This window comes from Cyprinus carpio, chromosome B23 (assembly GCF_018340385.1).
Source record: "Cyprinus carpio isolate SPL01 chromosome B23, ASM1834038v1, whole genome shotgun sequence".
Classification (NCBI taxonomy): domain Eukaryota; kingdom Metazoa; phylum Chordata; class Actinopteri; order Cypriniformes; family Cyprinidae; genus Cyprinus; species Cyprinus carpio.
This window is the reverse complement of record NC_056619.1, coordinates 13458356-13477461: the sequence shown is the minus strand read 5'-3', so window position 1 is coordinate 13477461 and position 19106 is coordinate 13458356. Positions and strand designations below refer to the sequence as shown.

At 36.2% G+C, this 19106-nt stretch overlaps 1 protein-coding gene and 1 long non-coding RNA gene across 2 annotated transcripts in view; one reads left to right on the top strand and one right to left on the bottom strand.

Moving 5' to 3' along the window:
- Window positions 1–14096, bottom strand: part of kcnab2b (potassium voltage-gated channel subfamily A regulatory beta subunit 2b) — a 57714-nt gene extending 43618 nt beyond the window's left edge. The window contains exons 1-3 of the mRNA XM_042751185.1: window positions 13878–14096; window positions 8882–8964; window positions 78–190 (exon numbers count right to left, since the gene is read on the bottom strand). Of these exons, the coding sequence (XP_042607119.1) occupies window positions 78–145 (68 nt within the window). The 5' untranslated portion in view covers window positions 146–190; window positions 8882–8964; window positions 13878–14096. The remainder of the gene's footprint in view (window positions 1–77; window positions 191–8881; window positions 8965–13877) is intronic.
- LOC122142000 overlaps window positions 1–19106 on the top strand; it is a 108097-nt gene that overhangs the window by 18210 nt on the left and 70781 nt on the right. The window lies entirely within an intron of this gene.

The following is a 19106-nucleotide window of genomic DNA, read 5'->3' as shown; positions in this document are numbered from 1 at the left end:
GTTATGTATTGGTCATATAGGTCTTTTCATCTATCATCAAACTATTGACTCTCTTTGAATGAGAAGATTCTGCTCACGTATAGGGGGATCCAGTCTGCCGCGTGGAGAGACGAGCAGGGGAATCCGTGTTGGGTTCAGGGTACATGGAGCCGTGAGACCAGCTGACAGCTCTCACTCAGACTCTCAGCTTCTGTACAGAACACAGAAAAAATATGTCTGTTAAAAGAAGTAAAACATTGCAAGGCCAGGAGGTGGTGCCACTTATTTGTTTTGTGCCACTCATGGAGAACTTACAGTACATAAGCACTCTGGAAACCAAAATACTAAGATCAATTTACTGTATATCTCATTGCTGGTTAGCCTGAATATCTTCTGTTTGTATAGATCTGTATGATTCTGCTTCTGAAAACAAACTCTTCCTGAGCTAAATGAAACATGATGCTGACTTAATTAGGTGCCAAGCACAGAAGGCGCGATGGCACCTATTGTATTCGTTAGAATTCTTCTTCTTCTGCTCTTGAGTCTAAGGCAGCCCACATAATCGCTTGCGGGAAAGTTGTGATATTTGCCACACTGATAGAGGACAGTCTCAACATTAACCACAGCAAATTTGGACGCAACCACTAAAGCACAAAAAGAAATCAAAAGATTCATGAATTTTTTTTCTTGAAATACAAACATTAAAGGACAGGAAAAGGTTCAGGAATTTTTGATTGCTGCACATCCTGGTCCAGGGTTGACCCACTGATTACATATTTAGCTACTATGCTAATGCATATTTCAGCATTAATGACGTGCCATTAATAGCTGAGCTTACAACAAGTACATGATTAAGTGATGCATTATAGGGTAACTTTAACCTAAAAACCAATAAGAATTCAGTGCAGCAGTGAATTTTAGCCCCATGAGTCACTTAACACATCTCTATCTCATTAATGCATGAATTCAGAGGTTAGAGGCCATAAAAATGCACACTGTCATAAAGAACAATCCTAAATGTCCTCAGTGATCTGTCATTGCTAACGTAGTATTTATACTATTGACATAATAGTTAGGTCAGTGAGTCTTCACTTTTTATAATAAATAAATAAAATCCACTATTGTGAATGCAATGACAAATGTATGATCACTGGCACCAATAGGGTACAAAAAGAGCCTTTAAGTTGTTTTATGTTCATATGAAGTTTTAAACGTTGCAACCTAGTTACTACAATTAAGTACAAAACTAAACAACATAATTAAAACAAATAAAACGTAAATAAAACGTGTGTATATTATAGTCTCTCTTTTTTTAATCAATAAACATTAAACAAATCCCCAAATAAACACAAAAAGTATATAAAAAAAATAAATAACAGAGCTGTAGTAATGGCAAATGTATCGTAAATTACATTAAGTTGCAAGTCAAAGTGCTTTTTTTAGTTAGTAATAAAACAAATGTTGCATTACTTTTCTTACAATAACTCTGGTAAATGAACCGAATAGTTTAAATTATGTAATTTAAAAGTTAAGTAAATTATTTAACTCCCTTAGTGTCAATATCAATTGAATTTCAGCTGAACAAATTACGTTGATATTATGTATATATTTATGTCGAATGCCTTCTCCAAATCCACAAACACACATGTCGATTGGTTGGGCAAACTCCCATGAACCCTCCAGCACCCGGCGAGGGTATAAAGCTGGTCCAGTATTCCACGACTGGGACGAAAACTGCCTTGTTCCTCCTGAATCCAAGGTTCGACTATTGGCCGAATTCTCCTCTCCAGTACCCTGGCATAGACTTTTCCAGGAAGGCTGAGGAGTGTGATCCCCCTGTAGTTGGAACACACCCTCCGGTCCCCTTTCTTGAAAAGAGGGACCACCAACCCGCGGTCTGCCATTCTAGAGGCACTGTCCCCGACCGTCGGTCTCACCAAACTCCTCCCAGACCTGAGTTTTTGCCTCCACAACCACCCAGGCTGCAGCCCACTTGGCCTGCCGGTACCCTTCAGCTGCCTCAGGAGTCCCACAAGCCAGCCAGGCCCGGTAGGACTCCTTCTTCAGCTTGATGGCATCCCTTACTTCCAGTGTCCACCACTGGGTTTTGGGGATTGCCGCCTTGACAGGCACCGGAGACCTTACGACCACAGCTCCGAGTGGCCGCATTGACAGTGGAGGCGTAGAACATGGTCCACTCGGACTCAATGTCTCCAGCCTCCCTCGGAATCTGGTTGAAGCTCAGACGGAGGTGGGAAGTTGAAAATCTCTCTGACAGGGGGCTCAGCCAAAAGTTCCCAACAGACCCTCACAATACGCTTGGGCCCGCCAAGTCTGTACAGCTTCTTCCCCCGCCATCGGATCCAACTCACCACCAGGTGGTGATCAGTTGACAGCTCCCCCCCTCTCTTTACCCGAGTTTCCAAGACATACGGCTGGAGGTCAGACAAAACGACCACAATGTCGATCATCAAACTCTGGCCTAGGGTGTCCAGGTGCCACGTGCACTGATGGACACCCTTATGCTTGAACATGGTGTCCGTCATGGACAAACTGTGACTTGCACAGAAGTCCAATAACAATATTATATTATTTTTGGGATTAACTAAATATGTTTTTCTGCAATATCCAATAGTTCACACAACAATATAAAAACACAGGATATGAGCCTGTAATGCTTTAATAACATTAAAAAGAGACACAAAAGTGCACCCTGTTTGTTAGTTCATGGATTGGAAACTGGAACAAGAATTATCATTGCGTATCACAGAATTCCAAACTTTTGATCAATGTACCTTAAAACAACAATGCCAAATAACTACTTGAGGTGTCAAACTGTAATCCTTGTGTGTTGTTTACAGCATGAGTGAACTCTGAATATTACTGAACAAGCATGACTCTGTTGAAAGCCTGACGAGGTCCACGTGCTGTCTCCTCTCACTGCATGGCCAACTGGCCCGTCTCCAGCCTGGCAGAATTTTACCAGCAGTACATTATAAACTGCAGACATAAAACATTCAGGACAAGAGAAGTGAGAGAAAGCGTAGGGTCGACACTTTACACAGCTCTGTTTGGCAGGTGGAGTACTGATGCTACTGCAGAGCGAAAGAAAGAGCAGAAAAGAGGGGAAGATTGTGGGGTCATACACTTAATAGAGTGCATTAGTCATTTGTCATCAGTCACTCACCCTCATGTCATTCCAAACCTGTAAATAAGTTTCTTTCTTATATGTTGAACACAAAAGAAGGTATTTTGAAATTTGAATTTTGAAGAACCAAACATGGTTGATGGTCCCCACTGACTTCCATCGTATTTCCTTCCCTATTACCAGCATTCTTCAAAATATCTTATTTTATGTTCAACATACTGTAAGAAAGAAACTCATACAGTATTGGAATGACACAAGGGTGAGTAAATAATGACAATTTTTGGGTGAACTATTCCTTTAATGGCTTTAATGAGGGAAAGAACTACAACCCTTTATCGCCATAAACCATTAAACAACTGTGTTAAAAAACAAAAAAAGGAAATAGTGCAAAAAGATGGTTTCAACAAAAGCATGTACTGCATCGATTAACAACCTTGGAGCTCATAGTAGGTCTGTCTTGGAAGGTTTAGAAGTTATTGTTAAAAATCAATTTCACTATGAAGAAAATAAATTGAGTTTTTCATTTTGACTGTTGTACTCTACACATAACTCTTTGGAAAACTTGATTCTGATTGGTCTATGTTTAAAAATCCTAAAACTGTCTGATTATTTTCTGGTTTAAATAGTCCTATTTTTAAACCATACTATATAAAGAATAATAATAAGAAAGAACAAAAAAATACAGTAAAACTGAAGGAAGGAAATACTGCAGAAAACAGCATTGAAGTTTATATTTACAATGATACAATTACAATGTTATTTTATATCAAATAATGATCACAATTTATCCAATAAACAGCAATATTTTAAGATAAAGCCACAAAACAGAAATCAACTAAATGCAGTATCACACCCTAAAGAACCTAAAACAACCTCCTGAAATCTACACCGACAATTAGGTACGTTTTATCAGTCTTTATCGCATCACGTCCCGCGACTCTTGTATCGGAACACGTCTCATATCAGGATACCCAACCCTTCAGACTGATGGCTAACACTTTGGTTTTGGATGTCCATGTGACAAAGAGACAACAGCTACAATCTGGCCCTAGATATGTTTGCTAAAGGTATCCTCTGAGAGGCCAGGTGGCATGAGCTAGTAATCACCCTGCATGACTTGAACACACTGCACACATGAAGTCACTTGAAGACATGCGCAATATGAAGAGAGAGAGAGAGACTTCATGGATGACAGACTATATGTTACATATGTATTTTAACAGCCAGGGTTATTGATTGGCCTTAAGCTACAGCAGATGCAGCAAAGAGCATCATGCACTGTATGTTCAACACAACCTACAGTAAAGGGCCAATGGCAATCAATGGCAATGTCAGTGTTCATTCCATTACAAAAGTAAGTTGGAATTTGACATACCAAAATTTATATAAAATATTCAATTACTGTAACAGCATTTACAATATACAATTTGTATTGATTCCGGAGCACCAAATTAGCAATAATATACCATAATATTACTGTTTTTACTGTCTTTTTGATTAATTTAATGCAAGTGACTTCTTTCTATACTGTAGGTGGTTATAAACATAAGGCAGCATTAATGTGACATAATAGCTGCCAGTATTGTCCTGCATATGTTCTTCAGTTCAACGTCCTACAGCAAATGACACACTGCTCAATAACAACTCGGTTGTAAGACATTTAGTGGATACTTGCTTTTTTTTTTAAATGGAGAAAACAAGAGAGAATGTGGAAGAGGGATGAGAACAAGGGAATGGAAGTCAGATTTATCATATCAAGTTCACATTTCTGCTGTCTCATGCTGTTACGTGTGGCAAAGTGTGGGGGGAGGGAATAGTATTGGCTGCGATACACAGTCAGACATGAGCACCACTGCAGCACACACACACAAGCACACAAACAGAGTGGCAGGTCATTTCCATGACTCCGCAGTTCCTTTCAAAAACAAAACCAGAATATCAGTGGATCTTGAGGCATACTGACATTTGATCATGATTCAGGAATGTCCATATCCTGTGAGGTCCAAAAATCTGAGGCAACATTAAAAATATAGGATTTAAAGTACTATTTTTTTTTTTTTTTTTTTGCTCTTTTAGAATTGTGAAATAAGTTAATATGAAGAAAATATTAATTATTTAATAATTGAATGTAGAACAAAGAAATGTTATAATGCAAAATGAAGAACTAGTTTTCTAGATTTCAGTTTATATCAGCTTTTACAGTGCATTGAAGTTTAGTTTCTTTGTTTACATGGGCAATGCACATTAATGAGCATGGCTTTAAATGCACCAGAATTAGCCAGGAGGCTATTTTTCATAAGTCATGTCGGAAAGATTGTATTTACAAGTTGAATGCACATGAACTCCACCACAAAGTCAAAACCACGAGAGGTGAAATTTAAAACTTTAAGCCCACAGTTTCCAATATAGGTAAGTGTCAGTGGGAAAATAGATGCAATGTCTATATTGATGATAAATGTATTCAAATTAATAAATACAGTATGGCCTGGTTTCACAGACAAGGGCTTAGACTAAGCCAGGATTAGGCCATAGCTCAATTAGGATATTTAAAGCTGAAGTCCATAACTTTTTGGGTAAAAAATGATCCGAAATCAATATTTGAGCAAGTACATAACCAGCCAGTGTTCAAAACTATTGCCTAACTTTAGCCCGATTCACAACAGTTTAGCTTATAATAATTTTTAGTAATTTGAGTGGTACGGGAAGGTTTTCGCGGGAAACTCAAGCATGGCACTGCGTCATTATGTCATGTCTGTAAACATAAAGAAGTTGTCCCGGCTACTAGGCTTTCGCATGTGAGGTATGTATCGTTGTATCATTTTGATGGCGGATTGTAATCCAGAAAGGACTATGTGTTTAAGAAACACATGTGAATGAAATGAAATTATATTCCAGTTTTAAATGTGCTTCTGATTACAGATAGCCTGGGATTACATAATATTTGTATTTTAAAGACAACCAGTTCAAAGGGATCATAGTTTGCTTTTGGGGTTAAAATTATTTCTTTATATGAAATTTGAATGGTTTGACAATAAGAGATTAATTGTAATTGTGATTTATTGTAATGCTTTTTTCCTCAGTTGGTCAGAACAAACATGGCAGACTTGTTACTTACTTATTCAGATGACAATATCCGGTGGAAATTCTTATTTGGGTCATATATTCCAAGACGTAGGCTTGAATCTGTGATTGCTAAGTACAGTAAAAATCCACACCGATGCGGTGACTGACTGCCACACATACTCTTCAAAATATTAGATTCATCTGCCCTGGAGCTGTGCCGGAGCACAGCCCACAAGGAAGATAATTCTGCAAACAGCTGCAATTGCAGGTTTTCAAACAGAGATGGCAACAAAAAGGCAAAACTTACGGACTGCAGCTTTAAGTAATATTTAAAAACGTGCCTAAGAAAATAACATTACTGGTGTGCGTCTTGAAACAAAGCAAAGGCACTGATATATTTTAAGATCAGTCAGTGCAAGTTTCTTTCTGTTAAAACAGCTCAGACTTACATTTAAATCTGGGACTAGGCTTAAGCCTTGTCTGTGAGACCGAGGGTAATATTATTTTCATTTACGATAAAACTAGCATGTCCAAAATAAAATAAAAACTGATGTGCATTCTGTATTTATAATTTTGTGGAAGTAAAATTAAAATTTTCGCTGAATTTGTTGTAGACAAAGGGAATCGCCATCTTGCTCTGATCAATGTGACATGAATGCACCTGATTCAAAATTATGACTTCCCAGCTCATAAATACTGTAACTTCCATTAATATGCACGTGCATGTAAGCTCTATAATTTAAAAATGGCAACAGAACATTATTACATTTATCATCTGTATCAGTGTTTACAGCATGCATAAGGTTACACAACATCCTAGCTGAAAAAAAGTAGGCAGGGAAACAGAGTGATCCACCCTTCAGACATATGGAGTGAGTCAGGTTTAGAGAGGGAGAGGTTGGGCAGGCTTTGAGATCATAATGCAGTGATGCCTCACTGTTGCCTCATCAGGATTCTGGGCAGTGTACTGCATTGTCAGCATGCTCTCACTCTCTCTCTCTCAGCACTCCTTCAACTCCTCTACAGTGCTTTGTGGGGTGGCTCCTAACTCTGCTGTGTGTTAGAGATGAGCTGAGTGGTGGTCAGTGTCTATTGAAGACCCCCAAGGGCTTTTAAGAGCAGCTGAAGAAACCAGAAAGTGCTGGCTGTCCTCGTGCCAGTCCTCATTAGGAATGCATCCAAGATGTTTTTTTCTTTTTTGCCTCTCTCTCTCCATTGGTTAATTTTGTTTACTTCTGATCAATACTAAGAAATAAGTATGGATATAAAATATAAATTCACTTGGTTGTCTTAAAAGCTCACTTGAATTTAGAACATTATGCTGCCTTGAAAGACTGAAGGCCCATTCATACAGAAGTGTTAAGTCACTGACTGACTCAGCAATTAAGGGACTGATATTATAAAGGTATTGCTTTGAATGTGGAGTTTATTATTATCTTATATCTCCAGTCTTTAGTGGAGATACTGTGACAATGTCAATTCAGCCATCAGGCAAACATAATAAAAAGTTACATTTTATTATTATCTTTATATTTTATTTTAAAAAGTTAAACTTGAAAATGTCACTGATCTACTAATCACAAAAAGTTGTCTATTAGTAGGATGACAAACAGCTTCAGTGATTATAATGGAATTGATTCAGTTTTTGCAATAAATTGGACATACTTGAAAAAGTCTTCATCCATTTTTAAGTTTTAACATCCTATTTTAGGATTTTAGAGATGACAGATGACAACAGATTTTGGGGATTGAGCTATAAGTCAAAACATTCACACATAAGACTCATCTTGAATCAAGGTCTTTACAGTAAAAGAGCACTCTACATTTACTGATATATAGAATATAGATCATATAAAATGTGTTATAAGAATTCATACGGATCTGTAAATCAATTATTAAATTGTGAAAAACTTCAAAGTGCCATTCTGACAAAACCAGTATGGTATGATTCATAACTAAGTATACAGTTGTGTAAATCCATTTAAATGCAATTCAACACGATACTGCATTAAATAACACTTTTAAAGTGACAGTTCACCCTAATGTCAATCCAAATTTGTATCACTTCTGTAGAACACAAAAGATGTTATTTTTTGACTGAGACTTTTACAAAATATCTGCTATTATCTTCTACTGAAGACACAAAGTCATACAGGTTTAGAATGACATGAGAGTAATGACAACATGATTTTTAATTTTTGGGTGAACTAACCCTTTAACTCATCAACACAGAGCAGCAAAAAGCTGAGCTGATAGTCCAGTCACTTTAGTAACTGCTATCCACCTTCTTCTTCTCATATACTCCAGAATAGATCATCTGGATTATAACAATCATCTCACTCCAGTGAAAATACAGTATATATATGAGGCACCTGGCAACCCTATGACTGCAGTGAGCCAATCACAGTGCAGAGTTTGAACTGAAGCCAAAACTATGCAAAAGTAGACGGTGATCACCTACTGAGTGTTAAAACATGAGTATACACATAAGAGATGCATCAGCGTACAAATAAAGATGCAATATATCTCTTCTAACATTATCAGACATAACATTTGTTAAGGTTATTTCCCACAGAACAGAACTCTCACTAAGCATCAAAGAACACAAAGGTTTCTGGCATTAAATGTAAAAAAAGACTACAGATACCACTCTAGTATGGATAAAAAGACATACTGCAGATGCACACTTACCGGTGTCTTGTGCTGTGTTTCTGCCTGATAACTCCAGCTTGGCTTTCACTGTTGAAACACCGATGGGCTGAGCTGAATCCTGTCTGAAAGGTGTAAGATAGAGAAAGGAAGAGACAGACAGGGAAGAGAGAGAAAGGGAGGAGTGCTCTCAGGATGTTGTCAGTGCTTTGGCTTGCAGTAATGTATTCCTTTCCAAGCTCAGCGAATCTGCTACCCGGCTTTGCAGATCATCAACTCTGAATGTGTGTGTGTGTGTGTGTGTGTGTGTGTGTGTGACTGTGTGAATACGAGGGAAAGTATTTGAGGTTGAAACACAAAAGCGTAATGAATGCTGATATTTAAGTGCTGAGTAAAGTAAGCAAAAGCCATTCAGAGCAGCCTTATATAGATGTAAAGAGGTAGGTCTGTGGAGATATCGTGGACAATGTCAATTTAACCGTCAGGCAAACAATTTTTTTAATTCAATTAATTTAAAATTACGCAAATTTAATTCAATTAAGGGAAAGTTACGCAAAAGCACATACGTATGCAAATTATGTACTCAGATACATTGTTTACGTTCGGATCAAAGAGTAAACAACATAATCTGCATACATACGTTGTTTACATATGGATACTTTCCAAAATGGTGCCAGGGTGACGCAGAGGAGACAAATTGTTGAATAAAGTCATTATTTTTGTTTTCTTTGTGCACAAAAAGTATTCTTGTAACTTCGTAAAATTACGGTTGAACCCCTGATGTCACATGGATTATTTTAACAATGTCCTTGCTATGTTTCTGGACCTTGATCGTGTTAATTACATTGCTGTCTATGGGAGGGTCAGAGAGCTCTCGGATTTCATCTAAATCCTTCTACACACTGCACGATTTTAGCAATCCTATAAGATCATCGCTGGTCACACTGTGCGACATGCATATAGACTGTACGATGATGACACCTATTGACTCGTAGGCAACGGCGCACGTTTCTATAGAAGGATAAAACGTCATTAGCATGCGTTAGTGGTAAACAAAAAGAGCATAATGAATCACATTTTGACAGTTTTAGTTTTTATGTGTGCTGAAAAAAAGTGGAAGCGGCGAAAGAGGAAGGAATGAGGTAAGCAGTTTCATGGTTCAGTGCCATGTCGCGTTGATTTCATGGCACATTTTTATTGGTTGGTCAGTAAACGTGGGTCGTAACTGCAAACACATTGTGCAATGATCATGCTGAATTTCTGACACTGCCAGAAAATTATCGTAGGCTATGTTTGGTTGCAAGACTGTGACAACAGCCGTCTTTGAACCTCTCTCACTGTACGACATACTGTAGGACCACCGAATAGGAGCCACGATCACAGAAATCGCCACGATTGTTTCACGATGCCAATGTTGACTCGCGTGCAGTGTGTCTCGGGCTTAAAATATCTTAATTTGTGTTCTGAAGATTTGGAATGACATGGAGGGTGAGTAATTAATGACAGAATTTTATCCCTTTAAATTAACAAATATACAGGTTCTTCATATTGCTTGACTGCTACTGCTGTTGCTCTTTTCTGTGATGATCCATTGGTTTGTAATGCACTCTTGAAAGATAAATCTGTATTAGGAAAAGAACCGATTTATCTCTAGTTAGAAGAGAATTAGCGACAGATAACAGTCTGTTGTTAATGATTTTCTTTCTAAAAGTGTGGTGCTTGACTGATAGAGCTGACTTGTGATGCAAAGCATTCTTGCTAAAATTCCACATTGTGACTTGGAGCGACAATATGTATTCTACTGGATTTCACAAACAGTTTTATACAAATATTTGATCTGGATTAAGCCAAGTATGTGTGATGCATCTAAAAATTACACAGCTTTTCAAAACTGTCATTATTCTGATGAACCATTTGATTCTTTACTCTTAAAAATGAAGGTTCCAAAAGGAAGTTCTTGCAGTGATTTATTAAGGCAACTATTAAGGGTTCCCCAAAGAACATTTCGGTGAACAGTTCTTAAAAGAACCATTTTTTTAGTGTTTTAGCTCCACTATACAGAACCTTTTGTGGAATGGAAAGGTTCCAAGGATGTTTAAGTTTATTCATGGAACCAGAAATGCCCATAAACAACCTTTATTTTGAGTTGTTTGAGCTGTTAATCAGAATTGAGTAAGATAAGCATTTCACCTAAGAACTGACTATTGTCTTTTTGAAAACTATCACAAAACATTCATGCTGAATCATCGTGTCTACTTCCCAGCATGCTTTATGGATATACTGTCTGGAATGGTGATCAATTTACAGGGCATGTAAATAACAGCTAAAAGAAAATGTTCTAAGACTGTTCTTTCAAATGATTGTTTAAAATGCTGTTCTTTTTTAAAATGAGCTTAAACCATCTGTTTAGTTTTGTTTTCTATATAGTAGTTCTGCACTAGATAAAAAGTCTCATTTTATTTTTAATAGTGATGAGATTCTGGCCAGGCTGGGTTTGAACCTACTGTAAAAGCACTTTCCAGAGCTTTTACAATTAAAATTCAAGAGTTGTCACCTTTAGCAAGCCTCAGCTTACTTGTCCATGGAATAAAAAAATACTTAAATTCACTTTGAATGACAAAATAAGGAACCAAATGCACTTAAAATGCTACTTCATACACTTTAATGACCACGTAAGAGCACTCACATGGAACAGTGGAATACCTCATCACCTTACCGGTTCCACCAGGCTTAACTATCACTTTGGTGCCAGGGATACAGAGGTGAAGGAACACTTTCTATAGATAAGCTCCGGTTTCTGTCTGGGCTGTATAAAGTGACATTGCATGACAGGGTTTGTTCCATCCAACTAAACATTCAACACTTTACTGAAACTTGCACCCACAGCTCAAGGAACATCACTGGAAATGGAAGTGATAGATGCTGAAGTTGGTGATGGCAAACCTCAGCTACAGGCCCTGTCCTTGAAGTACAGAGACAGGAACATTTCCATCCTCTCTGTCACTTCGGGTCTTACAGATTGTGGTGATAGACTTGCTTGGAGCAGCTGAAGTTTTTTATGTCACACCACTTATGTCATGCAAAAAACCTTGTGAAAAAGCTGAACCTTTGAAGCTATAGATAAATGCATATGTAAATATTCTTATATTCTAATACATCAGTAGATCATCTGATAATGAGGACTAAAATCTGACAAAACAACATCTTCAATTTAGATGTTCAGATATAGATATATATGTGTGTTACCATGCTCAATTCATTTTTTTCAAAATGTTTTATTCAACGTTCATAGCTGTGTTTAGTGCTACTTCAGCTTTGGCATTAAAATGTATACGAGGTGCTGAATGGACAGATTCCTTCTCTGGACCATGTTTTAAACAAGTGTCTTTTTACCAAGGTCAGTAGCATTGAGCCAGAACAGCAGTGACTGCCATTATGTTTTCAACTGTCCTCTGACAATGGATATTAAATTTCATTTAGAGGTCAAATACTGATGTCACTTGCTCTGAAAACAGAAATGTGATGCCTTGTTGTTGTGAAAAAAAGTTACATTAAAACCAATGATGCTGTTGGATTATTTAAAGCATCAGGAAAACTTTTAATCAATAAAACTGAGAAATATTTAGAAAATAAATACAATATTGACATCCACTCTGTGCAAATATAAAATCAATTTCATACAAAATTAGGAGAATCACTTCCACTTCCAAATAAATGCAATCATGTCTCATATTTGTGTCTTCATTTTTTCAGTTAGGTGCATCATCCGGGTATTTAAAGTGCTATTGATGCACACAATATTCAATACGATCAATACAGATAAGCATGTAATTATCTTATGCTATGGCCAATAATTAATAAATGACCAATATTAAAACTATTACTGCATACTAAATGACGCACTATATACTATACATTTATACACTATGCACTTATGCCCAATGTACTTTGTGATTTGATAAGGTTATTATGTCATTAATAATTGTAGCAACAGTTAAGTGCATAAAGTGTCCAACATTATACACTTAGTTTTTTCAGTTACACATACACTTATCACTTCTTTACTTCATTTTTTCAGTTAGGTGCATCATCCGGGTATTTAAAGTGCACTTTTTCCTTTTTGGAATTTTCAGTGTGAACGCACTATTTATACTACAAAACATCATAGAATAGTGCATAAGTATGTGATTTGGGACCCACATTAATATATTAAACTCTAAAACCTCAAATCAAACATCTGAAATGCTACAAGTGAGATCTGAGATTTGCTAAAGATTACATTTAACAGTGATATAATTTTTTTTTTAAGTTTTCAAAGATTAACTTTATGTGACCAGACAGCAAAGGTCATTTAAACAGAGAAACTGAGCGTGCATACTTAAATATTTAATTTCAACCAATACCAATAAATACTAATACTAATACAAAGAGTCAAAAGGTAAAGTTGGTAGTGTTTTGTTCAAATGCTTAACACAGGACAGTACATGGTTAAGGCAATGTTATCTTGTCTTATCATGGGTTACAACCAGGTGAGCTTAGCTTTAGATATATGAAGGATAGCCTCCACATACCACTAAAGCTCCCTGCCCTCTTTCAGTAAATTTGTTTACATCTAAGCTAAACGCAATATGCAATGGGTAAAATATGCAATGGCTATGCAAATGTTGAAGAAGCCACTTCTTAAGAAGAATACAGATAAAGACATGTACAAGGTTAGGTCATCAGGGTCAACGAGGTCAAGCAGTACGACGCAGCAGGAGAGCATGCTTATTTATAGCCCTTTTAATATTTTTTATAAATATTCGTACTGTTCTTGACAGAGGAACCCACCACAGGTGGACCTAATCTATTATATATATATATAAATGCAAATATGTGCTCGCGCTCATACATTTAAACGTACATATATATATATATAAAATGCTAACGTAAATACATTTCACTAATCTGCTTTTCAAAGTATGATGTCTGCAAATATGTGCTCGCGCTCAGAGATTTAAACACACATTTGCGTTCTCGTGCACGCGAGCTGCCTTACCTCTCAATTGTGAAACACGAGTTCTCGCTGTGAGATGATGTCGGGGAATTCCTAATACAAAACAACAACATAGACACTGCACAAATCCCGCTGTTCTCAGTTCTAGCACAAAGCCACGCGCCACGGATGCATGCGAGCAGCTGTCATTGGCCAACAGTGCAGAGCTAGGAAGCAAACCGGTGTTTATGACGCCATTTGTGAAAGTCACTGTGTGTGAGGTAATCCACTACACGTAATGACATGACGTCACCACGGAGGCTATAGCGTGCAACGATGGTCATATTGCAGTAACTAGCAAATTCTTTCACGCGAGCAGAGGTTGCTTTTCTTTGCAGATTAAAAAAGTTGAATATTTAGGCTACTCATTCCAGACGTGGTATAAAAATATTTCAGCAGCTCCCATCAGCATGAGATGACACACAAAAGACAAAGTGTGTGATAAAAGTCTCTATGTAATGATAAACATCTTAAATTTGAAGTTTATAAAAATTTCATTTGGAATATTGGTATTTGGAAATTTGAGTGAACAATTTTTGCTTTAACACTTCACCAGCTATAGCCTACAGAGTCAGAGCTGGGGATTGTGGCGCACCTGTGCAGGTTGTACCAGTGGGCCCTTTGAAATTGTTTAAATTGTATGTTCGTTCTATTTATTTATTTGTGCTATTTACATTTAAATAGCACTGCGTAGTCTTCATAAATACTTAAATCTTCATAAAATCCATAAACTGTTAGTATGACAATATTTACACAACTATCAATGCTTTCTTGAACAATTACTAAGCAAGGCTTTATTTTGTTCAGTCTGAGGTGTAAAAAGGTAGCATTAGCAATAAGAGAAAAAACACTTAAGCAAAACATGGTCAGGTCAAAGTGTCTGAATAATTTTTGGTCCCAATTTTTTTTTATCAGTTTTAATGGTAGTCCACTGTATGAAGAATTTTTAGGTATAATATGTCAAAAGCTACATGTTAGTATGTATACTTTATTCTGCTTTACTCACTTACATAAATGAACTATAGTGTCTTGCACCCACGAGTAAAAAAAAATATCAAAAATTATATCTGGTGTCTGTATATTTTTTGGTTTGACTGTGGATTAATTCTTGTTAAAACTACAAAGTAATTCAGTCAAGAGCAGTGAGCGATTTTCTTTCTTTCATTTTCTTGAATTAACATTAAGGACACCGACAGCAGCTAGTAGCTAAATTAGGTGCAGTCACTTTAAGAGACAATGCATCCATTATAATTTACAGTTACATTTAGTCATTTTGCAGATGCTTTTATCCAAAGCGACTTACAGTTGGGGGATACATAAAGCGATTCTTCTTAAAGAGGCAAAGAGACACAGGAAGTGCTTGTAATACCAAGTTTTAGACATTGTTCAAATAGCCATTTTTTTGTTTGTTTGTTTTTTTTTTTTAATGATGATGAAATCAAGTAGCTTCGGAAGAGAGGAGTTTTCAGCTGTCGTTTGAAAATTGTCAGGGATTCCGCATTCCAGATAGGGGTGGGAAGATCATTCCACCAGCCAGGAATGGTGAACGAGAATGTTCTGGAAAGTGATTTTGAGCCTCTCTGTAATGGTACCACGAGGCGTCACTCACTTGCGGATCTCAGACTTGTGTAGGGGATGTAGATTCACAGTATAGTGAGTGGAAGTAGGCGGTTGCTGAGCCGACCTGTGGCTGTTCTATATGCAAGCATCAATGTCTTGAACTTGATGCGAGCCGCAATCGGTAGCCAGTGCAAGGAGATAAAGAGAGGTGTAACATGAGCTCTTTTGGGCTCTTTGAAGACCAGTCGTGCCGCTGCATTCTGAATCATTCGTAGAGGTTTGATTGTGCTTTGATTATAATGATACACATCCAGCTTCTTTCTCCAGTTTACTTTCACTTAAGACATAACCGACAGTTTTTTCAAGAATACTCTCCAGGACAGGTATTTTGACATTATTTTGTATGTATTTCTCGTTACAAGAGCAAGAAGAGGCAAATTCGGTGTTCAAGCGATTTAAGACGTGTCTCTCTGCATGCGCCCTGTTTGCACAGAACACCGCAGCTGCTGAATTACGCTCTTTCACATCTTTTTCCTGTTTGCATGTTTAAACTGAGATTTGTATTTGTTCATTTTGGTGCAGGGTGATGTGAAGGAGAGCTTGGTTCGGTGTTGCTGTCTGTGAGAGGCGGCTCTCTGCGTGCGCACCGAACACGGCATTCAAATATTCCTACTCAGTCAAGTTATATCATAAAATGATATTTTCTGTTTCTGTCAACTTGAGAGGCTAAAGGATTTTGCAGTGCAATGTGGTAATTTTTAAGAAACGTAAGTTTCTAAAATTCAAAAGGCTGGGAACAAAATTTCCCCAAGGCCTAATAAATATACCACGTATAGTGCAGGGGTTTTCAATCCTAATATGTTGACTCTGCATATTTTGAATCTGAAACATCAAATTCAGTTTTTGGAGCCTCTATGGAATACATCCAAAATATGCAGTATAGGTTTCCAGGATTATGTTTGAGAAGCTTATTTCCCAACTCTGCCACTAGATGGTAGTATCTGCTTAGTTAAGAGTGAGGTGCTATGCACTTGCTGGATAATTGACTTCACAAGTGTGTTAATAAAAAGATGTCGAAATAATTACATATTTTTTTCAAATTAAATGTCTTTATGTGATGTCAAAACTATGAAACTAGATATTTATTTTAAATAAAATTATATAAAATAAAGAGTGCATGTAGGAGTGCTTATAAATCAAGTTCAGGTTGAAAGATGAGATGGTTTTCACTCATAAAATATTCACACATTTCATTTGTATCCCATATTTATTTTATATCCAATGAACATTTAATAAGTAGGCACTTTAAATCAGCACTTTGCATTATGTTACATTGATATATTTAATAGCTGGGTGCCTTAAAAGCATTTACTTAAACACTGGATTAAACAAAGATTTGGAAGGCTTGAGCCAGCCTCTTTCTATGACTGTGTGCAAATCTAGCAGCCTCTGTGGTGATTACCAAAATATGCAGCTGGGCTTTAGGGTCTCACTGCAGAGATTCACCAGCTATTTCTCCCTATACAGACGTCGGAGTGTTTTTATTTATTTATTTTATTTCTCACAAAAGAGGCTTATGATGTGCATATGATCATAGTGAGGGAACGCTTATTAAACTTGCTTGTAAACCAGGTAACCTCGTAAGAATGGGGATTAGATTGAGAAACACTAACGATGCAAATGCACCCGCTGTGCCATCTGCAAAACGCTGCAAACCTAAATCAGCCATAGCACAGTATCTTCCTAAACACCCAACTTTCTTTTCTAGCCCTCTTTGTTGTCATAAAGCAGGGGAAAGCCGCTCCAGACTCAGGGAGGGAAAGAACAAAAAGCCTTTTGTAAACTAATTACTCTGAGCTATTCTTTTCCCTGCTGCAAATAAAAACATCTTTTTTTATGATCAATTCAGTTCTAAATGAATCTGACATCGACTATACTGCAAAAATGAACAATCCACTGTATTGTGTAGCATCTCTTAAAACTTTGCATGGTTTTGCAAGTTAGTTTTTTCTGGAGTTTGTAATCTTTGTCTTTGGAACAAACTACTATTTCACAATAACACTCACTCATCAAAGTGAACAATTTCACTAAGGCAAAAAAAAAAATATAAAACACAAAAATTAAAATACTAAAAAAACAAATCTTAGTAATAATAAATTACAATCAATTGCACTCTTATCATATTTTAAAGTGTAATTTATTTCAGTTTAAATGCATTATATTATTTTGCTCTCTATATTTATACTGGACATCTGAAAGCAATAAAAAATAGCATTTTGATAGAGATTATCACACAATCATATCATCCTGAAATTATGTGTATCAGAATAGTGCATCCTAGATTTCAAGATTTGTAATATGTACTTTTAAAAAGAAAATGTTTAACTATTAATAAGAATATTTATGGGGTTGGTGCTCAAAAAAAATTGTGATTTTTATGGTACAAAAAACCACAAAAAAGGTTAAACTAAAAGAAAATAAACACAAGAGAACTAATACTATAAATCACAATATGGTAATGATACTGTAAATACAGTAAAGACAGTAATATACTGTAAATGTAATTTTTTTAAATAAATGAATTATTTTATTCAGCAAGGATGCATTAAATTGATAAAAAGTGACAGGAAAGGAAATGTATCAAAAGTGTTCTATTTAAAAATAAATGATTTCTTTAGAACTTTGTACTCATTAAAGAATTTTTTGGGAAAAAGTATTACAGTTTTCATAAAAATATCAAGCAGCACAACTATTTAAAAATAGGAATAAATTACATTTTTAAATATATTAGAATAGAACTTTTGAATTGTAATACTTCACAATATAACTTTTTTACTGTCTTTTTGATCAAATAAATGGTAAGACTTTGAAAAAAAATTGTTACAACTTTTGAATGGTATTGAATGGTAATATCACATTATATATGTGACCATGGACCACAAAACTAGTCATAAGGGTCAATTGTCTGAAATTCAGATTTTCTGAAATCTTAATAAATAAGCTTTCCACTGATGTATGGTTTGTTAGGATATATAGGACAATATTTGACCAAGATACAACTATTTGAGAATCTGAGGGTGCAAAAACAGAAAGAAAGAAAGAAAGAAAGAAAGAAAGAAAGAAAGAAAGAAAGAAAGAAAGAAAGAAAGAAAGAAAGAAAGGAATCTAAATATTGAGAAAATACTGGAGAGTTGTCCAAATAAAGTTCTTAGCAATGCATATTACTAATCAAATATTTAAGCTTTGATATGTTTACAATAGAAAATTTACAAAATATCTCAATGGAACATGATCTTTACTTAATATATTATGGCATAAAAGAAAAACTGATCATTTTGACCTACACAATGTATTGTTGGCTATTGCTACAAATATTCCTGTGCTACTTAAGACTGGTTTTGTGGTCCAGGGTCACATATGTCATGGAAATGTTATGTAATCTAAAATGCGGTGGTTCTGAGTCAACAGATTTTTCTAAATAAAATGTTATGATACAGCTGCTGGTTTATTAACTTTTTGAATGGGTAATCCAGGAAATATGACCATATTAGGACACACTTGCTGAAAAAGAAAGAAAACCCACACAAATTAAGCTCAATAAGCAGCTCCTTCCATACATGTACAGTACCCTACTAAACACCTCCAAAACAACTTAAATTGGCCCGTTTTCAG